This window comes from Aythya marila, assembly GCF_965140915.1.
Source record: "Aythya marila genome assembly, chromosome: 7".
In the NCBI taxonomy this organism is placed as follows: Eukaryota; Metazoa; Chordata; class Aves; order Anseriformes; family Anatidae; genus Aythya; species Aythya marila.
Window position 1 is genome coordinate 14,695,531 of NC_139048.1, and position 7,014 is coordinate 14,702,544.

The 7,014-nt window shown below is 59.2% G+C and overlaps 1 protein-coding gene across 1 annotated transcript; it reads right to left on the reverse strand.

Moving 5' to 3' along the window:
- Positions 1 to 1,868: 1,868 nt before the first annotated feature.
- GOT1 (glutamic-oxaloacetic transaminase 1) lies at positions 1,869 to 5,951 on the reverse strand. The gene is made up of 9 exons (XM_082765292.1): positions 5,728 to 5,951; positions 5,390 to 5,571; positions 4,701 to 4,824; positions 4,410 to 4,522; positions 4,149 to 4,253; positions 3,410 to 3,560; positions 3,106 to 3,271; positions 2,857 to 2,999; positions 1,869 to 2,558 (listed from the first exon to the last, which is right to left on the reverse strand). Exons 1-9 carry the CDS (start codon positions 5,846 to 5,848, stop codon positions 2,419 to 2,421), a joined length of 1,245 nt encoding a protein of 414 aa, XP_082621418.1. The 5' UTR covers positions 5,849 to 5,951; the 3' UTR covers positions 1,869 to 2,418.
- Positions 5,952 to 7,014: the final 1,063 nt, after the last annotated feature.

Genomic DNA, 7,014 nt, shown 5'->3' on the forward strand with positions numbered 1-7,014 from the left:
GTGAGGCCCTGTCTGCATGAGAGGGGGTACGGGAGGCACATGGACACCCTCCTAGGCCAGGGGGCTGGGTCAGGCTGGAGGCACAGCAGTGGCCCAGAAACCCTCACACACATGCGCCAAGGGAGGAGGCAGATGTCCAGATCAACAAATCCTTCCCATTTTCCCCCTGCCCTCCATGAACACAGGCTCCTGGCCAAGGTGGGGGGGGGGCAGGCCTTCCCTCAGACCTGCCACCAGGCAACCTTCAGCAGCACAGGGTCAGACCTTATAGGAGGACTGGGGCAGGAGAAAGGAGTTAATGATCCGCCACCACAAACACAGCAGTGGGGTACACGTGCTGGAGCACGGCCTGACAGATAACTAATCTCACGGTTCAGCCATGGGTGATAAAACCTCAGCCAGACTAAGTGCACCCCAGCCTGGGGACTGCCCTGCTGAGGAGGCAGAAAGTAACTGCCAGGAGGCCAGAGGAAAGCAAGGGCTGGCAAACAGCCGACCCCAAGGGCTGAAGGGAACAGGGTCGCTTCGTCTGAGCTGGTGAAGGAGGTGGAGAGGAAGTTTTCACACACATAAAAAGCCTTTGGAAAAAGAGAAAAGGAATAATCTGTTCTCTGTTGCCATGGTAAGTGGGATAATGGTAATGAGCTTACACCACAGAGAAGGAGAAATTTAGGTCACTCATTAGAAAAAAGAAGCCGGGTAAGTGCAGCAAAGTGCTAGCACGGATCACGTGGGTGGGCCAGGCTCCACACCTACAGGTCTCTAGGAAGTAGAGCCAGAGGTCGGGACTAACACAAGTTGGTTTCTTGACTCTTTCTTGTGCAATCACCCCTGGAAGTCACCTGTTGACCATCATCACCCCCACTGTGGGTGGACACCAAGAGGAGAAAAAGCCCCCCACCTGTCCCTCTGCACAAAGGCTGCTTCTGCCTCACTGACTTGTGTGATGTGAGCCACTGATAGAAGAGGGACAGACACACTGGGGCACACGAGAGCCCTTGGCCCAACAAGGGGAGCAGTAACAGGGGCAAGGAAGATTCCTGAAGGCCATAAGGCATTCTGCTTTGTTGCAAAGACCCCTGACAACCAAGAGGCACACTGCAGACACAGGAAGGAAACAAGGCAATTTCCCCCTTTGCTTTCTAAGCTGCAGCACAAGCAACATCCATCAGGACGGTAGTGACTGTCACTGACTAACCCTCTTCCCCTTTCCTCGTCAGGGTTTTGGCAGGAGTCTGCCGTATCAAGGTGGTAATGTCAGCTCCCAAACAGATCTGCAAACACAGAAGCAGATGGTCCCCGCTCCTTTTCAGTGCCAGAAACCCAGGCTGTTGCTGGCAGAACCCACTGAAGCCATAGGAGGTGGTAGTTCACCAGCAGCGTGCTGACAAGGGGAAGCAGGAAGGATCCACAGCCCAGGGAGAGACGGCCAGATGGTGGGGTAACACGCGAGCATCCAGCAAGGAAGCACAGGCAGACAGGGCAAGCTGGACAGCACAGTGGCAGAAAGAGGAACAAGACAGATGTGAGAAACTGGTCAGCTTCATGTGGAGTCACAGGGAGCTCCAAACTACACTCTTCCAATGGGCTGTGCTCCACTGAGTAGTAACCGTGATCATCAGATATGACACACTGCAAAGAGAAACAGAAACCCTTGAAACACAAGGAGTGAGACAGAGTAGACAAAGCAAGATGCTAAGACTTTAACCTCAGCCTGGAAGAAGCCAACACGGCCTGAAAGCAGCAGGGTACAGAGGAGTCACCTTCAGTGCTGAGCTTTCCTGTGCTAAGTGGTACAGCTCCGCAGCGTGGGCCCTTCCTCCAGCAGCAACCTGCTAACACTGGGAAGACATCACACAAGGCAGGGGTAGTGTTCAGAGATGGAGGTTTAATTTTCTGTCAGCAACACAAAGCAGTTATTACAATTATGAACGTTTGCTCGCATAAGGCTCAGAAATTGGTAGGGGAAAGCCAGCAATGGCCTTGCCCCTCCACAAAATACTATTGAGTAACATTAATTCACAACCCGTATAAGCCCAACTGTTGGGCTGTTATCCCATAGCGCATTGCACTGGCACTGGCCTTAGCCTAGATCAAAACAATCAGTTACATGGAGTTGATTTGGATGTGCTAAAGATGCAGCTCTAAGTGCCTGAAGACCAGGCTACTGTCAGTCAAACGAGAGCCAAGGCAGCTCATGCTGCCCTCACCTCCTGGGGCACTGGCTTAACGTATTGCAAAGAGTATTTCAGGAAAAAAAAAAAAGTCATGATTATCCCTGATTGAGCTACTGCTCCCATCTTTATTAAACCCCAAGAGGTGTGGACAAGGCAAGCTCTGAGCACGGAAATACATGGACTACACACTACAGCTTTGGTGACTTTGGTGACTTCATGTAAGTTTGCTTGTTCCTGTGCTTCATTGGATTTTTGTGACGGCTTCATGGATGGACTTGGCCACATAGTCCAGGTTCTTGGTAGTCAGGCCACACATGTTGATGCGCCCGCTAGCCATCAGGTAGATGTGTTTTTCCTTGATCATGTACTCCACCTGCTTAGCTGGGGAAGCAAATGGACATCAGGTCAGAGCAGTAACCCCACAGCCCAGAAAAGCCCCAAAAAAACAGGCAGGGCTGCTTAAATCTTCCACAATGATCAAAAGACTTCCAGCGCTGGCCGCTGAAATGCTGATGCTTAAGCCCTGCCCTGCTACAGAGGCAGTGATACCAGAACTCCAGCAAGGTCCCCAAGAGATCCCCGCCTGGCCTGATTCAGCCCATTTCACCCTTGATACCGCTTCCCTCTCCCAATCCTCCTTTCCCCTCCCTATGGCAGCACCAGGGCACTTTGTACTTACGGTTCAGCCCCGTGAAGCTGAACATGCCGATCTGGTCCGTGATGTGGTTCCAGGTGCCCGGGGTCCCCAGGGACTCCAGGCGAGACCGGAGCTCCGAGCGCATCAACAAGACCCGATCTGCCATCGTCTTCACGTTGTCCTTCCTGCAGCAGGCAGAAAGCAGAGCGTGAGGGCAGGCACCTAGCTGGTTTGGAGCATGACACTTGTGGAGGCAGCTTCCCCTTTCCCTCTCCTGCTGCTGACACCTACCACTCGGCAAAGAGCTGTGGGGACGTAAGCGTAGTCGCCACGATGCGCGCTCCCTGGGAGGGAGGGTTGGACCAGGTGGTGCGCACGATTTTCTCCATCTGGGAAAGCACGCGCTGCACGTTGTCTGCGTCCTTCCCCACCACGGTCAGGTTTCCCACACGTTCATCTGTGGATGACCCAAGAGACGTGAGCCATCGGCCCCACGCGTCGCTGTGAAGCAAGAGCGCTCCCCCCGACCCCTTTCCCAACCCCGCACGCCAGCCCCATCTGTCTGGGTGTGGCCAGCTTACTGCCGGACACTCACTGTAGAGACCAAAGTTCTTGGAAAACGACTGTGCACAGAAGAGCTCAAAGCCCTCGGAGACAAAGTATCGCACAGCCCAGGCATCCTTGTCCAGGCTGCCAGAGGCAAAACCTTGGTACGCCGAGTCGAAGAACGGAAACAGGAACCGGCGCTGGAAGGAGGAACAGTGTTAGAGGGAAACCCCTTCCCCACAGCTTTCACTTCACCCCCCGCTGTCCCCATTGGGGGACAAATGACCACTGAGCTTCTGGGGGAATACAAAAAGAAGCATGGGCTAGCAACACCAGACTAGTGGATTTTCCTTTTACTAGGGGCAAAAAACGATGAAGACCAAAGTGGCAAAGAAATGGTCAAATGTAGGAGAAAACTCCACTCTGGAGGATAAGGCAAGGCACAAAGATATGCTGTCTTATACCATAATGTCCAGCACCTGTGAAAAGCAGGTGTCCCTGGATGATCTTCCCAGCCTCAACACAGCCCATTCCACTGAGTTTGGGCATAAAAACTTGGAGGCATGAGCAGAACTGGGATGCTTGCATCCTCTGAGCCCTCTATCCTTACAGCACAGATGAGCAGCATCCTGTCAGCCTCTCCCTTCAACACCTGCCCCGTGGGACTCTTCCAGCCCCTGCTACACCTCGTGCCATTCCCTAGAGCTCAGTTTTGGCTGCAAGTCCTCTGGCTGGCCCAAGAGCAACCCGTCCCTCAGCACAGCTGTAGCCCCACCAGGAGCCCATACCTTCATGACGGCAGCAATCTGCTTCCACTGGTCTGGAGTGGGGTCTGTGCCCGTCGGGTTGTGCGCACAGGCGTGGAGGATGAAGATGGAGAACTCCGGAGCTTTCTGGTGAGAGAGCGGGTTTCGGTCAGACGCACTGACAAGGCTCAGCACCCACAGCGCAGGAGGGCTGAGGTGCTCTGGGCAACCACAGTGCTTTTAGCAGAGATGCTCTGACAGCACAGGACCACGCTCAGCCTGCCCCACACCAGGTATCCTCACCTCCATGTCATCCAGCAGCCCCTGGAGGTCCAGGCCCCTCTTGGCGGCATCCCAGTAGTGGTAGGTTCTGATGTCTTTAAAGCCAGCATCCAGAAACACAGAGTTGTGGTTCTCTGGAGAGAGAAATCGCGTTTCAGAAAAGTGAACTCCACCTCCCAGCAAGCCACCTACTCCAGTATGCCCCTAAATTCCCCCAAATACAGAGACAATTCCTTCACCCAGAAGAGGAAGGGCTTGCCCTCACCCCGAGGAACCCCACCGTGCCTCCCTTGGCCACTGACCAGCACTCACCCCAGGTTGGCGAGGAGACATAGACGGGGGTGGCCGTGTTGTTGGTGCCGTTGTACCACCGCCGCAGGAACTCCGCGCCGATGCGCAGGGCGCCCGTCCCGCCCAGGGACTGCACGCTGCCGATCTGCAACGGGGGGCTGGCCGTCAGCACACGGGCACCCAGCGAGGGGACCTGAGGTGTGATTCCTGCGTCCCCCCACCGGGAAAACCCCCTCCTTCAGGGCTCCTCAGCACCCAGACCCACCCCGATACCTCTAACTTTAGGCTCCAGTTTTTTCCTGGAGTCTTTTTTTTTTCTGTTCTGGAGGTTTTTTTTCCTATTACTTTGCGGCACAAAGATTCCCAGCCAGTCTAGAAGTTGCCTATTACCGGGAAGGTCGGCTGCTACCCGACTCCAGATTCCTGGGGGGGCAACCGTTAAAAACGGCTGCGACAAATCCCGGGCACAGCCCGGGGGTCCCGCCCTTCCCCGTAACGATGGGGGGGGTTCATTGGGGTGCACCCAGCCCCTGCAGCCCACCGGGGCCGGAGGAAACCCTCAAATCCTTCCCAATGCCATACCCACACCTCTGCCCCCTGGGGTTCCCGGTGCCCTCCCGGTCTCGGCACCCTCCCGGTCCTGGTGCCCTCCATGTCCCGGTGACCCCCCCGGTGCCGGTGACCCCCCCGGTGGTCCCGGTGCCACCCACCCGGTTCTCCTTGATGGCGGGGCTGTCGTCGCCCAGGGCGATGCGGGAGGCGTTGGCGCGGAACTCGGGCAGCCCGAGGATGGGCAGGTACTCGTGGTTCAGCTTGCCGTCACCGGCGATCAGCTGCTCCACCTTCCGCACCACCGGCAGCACCCACGGCTGCCCCTCGTCCGTGCGGTAAGCTGCCGGCAGGGGGGGAGGGAGGGAGGGAGGGCTGTCACCGTGACCTTTACCGAGCCGCGGGGGGCAGCAGCAGCAGCAGCAGCAGCAGCACCGCCGCCAGCCGCGGTCCCGCCGCCCCCCTTCCCGTTACCGGGAGCCCCCCGCCGCGGACTCACCGCCCACGCCGAGGTTGACCTTCCGCGAGTCGGCGTCCTCCCGGAAATCCGCCGTCAGCTTGAACACGGCGACCGGGGGGGCTCGCGGCACGGAGGCGAAGATGGAGGCGGCGGCGGCCATGGCCGGTGCGGGGCCGTGTGCCGGGACCGGGGCCGGTGCCGGTGCCGGTGCGGGGCGCTGCGGGCGGCCTCTGGAGGAGACGCTCACCTTCACGGCCGGGGCGGGGCGGGGCGGCCGCGCGCCTCCGCCAATCAGCGAGCCGCCGGGCCCCCCGCCCCCGCGCCCTCCGCCAATCAGCGGCCGGGCCGGGCGCCGACCGGGAGGTGGCGCGGGCTGGGAGGGGGGGAACGGTGGCAGAACGGAGCGGTCGCGGTGACGTCAGCGTCGCGGTGACGCCGCGCCGCCGCTGATTGGTGGGATGGCCGCGAGGCCCCGCCCCGCCGTGGCGCGCGGCGGCGCGCCGGCGGGAGTCGGTGGCGGGAACAGTGCCCACGCGTGGGGGCGCCCGGAGCGCGGCGCGGTGCGGGGCAGGGTTAATAACGGGGGGGAACGGGGCGGGGGGGCGAGCTCCCGGCGGCACCGCGGCCTCCCGCCGGGGCCGGCAGCCGCGGCTGTGCTGGGGGGGGACGGTAGAGGGCAGAGCCGGCCCGTGCATCGCCGTCGCCCCGCCAGCAGCCCGCCGCGCCTGCGGGGCGCCAGCAGCGGAGCCGGCCCGGGGGTGTCCCCGTCCTGCTTCCAGCCTGCCTCGCCCGGCGCTCAGCTCTGACCCCCGCCACTCGGTGACACTGATGGCCTGGTGACACTGCCGGGTGCTGCACAGCACCTAACCCTAACCCTAACCCTAACCTTAACGCGAACACTAACCCTAATAAAACTCCTACCCACAACCCAAACCCTTCCCCGAACCTAATGGGGAGCACTCGGGCTCCTTGGGGTCTGTGGACAGTGCTAATGCAGAGGCGATGAGCAGGGAAGCAGCAGATGAGAACAAGAGCACCAGAGGTAAAGGCGGGTAGCCCACCTCTGCTGGGTTATGTTTTTGGCTCAAAAGGACCAAAACTATGTGAGTGGGAGGGAGGCTGCGAGGGGAAAGGCCAACCAAGGCTGCGGAGAGCTTCCCATTCCTGGAGCAGACAGAAACGCAGGGGAGTCCCCAGACTGGCAGCCTCGCGCTGCTCTTACTGGTTTCTAATCCAACCGCTCTCCCAAGAGCGCTGGGACGCTTGGGGACAGGGCCAAGCCCTTTCCCAGTGCAGTGGCACTGCCTGCTGAGCTGGCTGTGCCAA

Bases quoted from the DNA above. Each gene is read 5' to 3' on its own strand.
- GOT1 (XM_082765292.1), bottom strand. From the start codon at position 5,848: ATGGCCGCCGCCGCCTCCATCTTCGCCTCCGTGCCGCGAGCCCCCCCG. The intron at 3,561-4,148 runs GTATGGGCTCCT...TCCTCCTTCCAG, and splicing joins AGATTGCTGCCGTCATGAAG to CGCCGGTTCCTGTTTCCGTT. The intron at 3,272-3,409 runs GTGAGTGTCCGG...GGTCATCCACAG, and splicing joins CAAGAACTTTGGTCTCTACA to ATGAACGTGTGGGAAACCTG.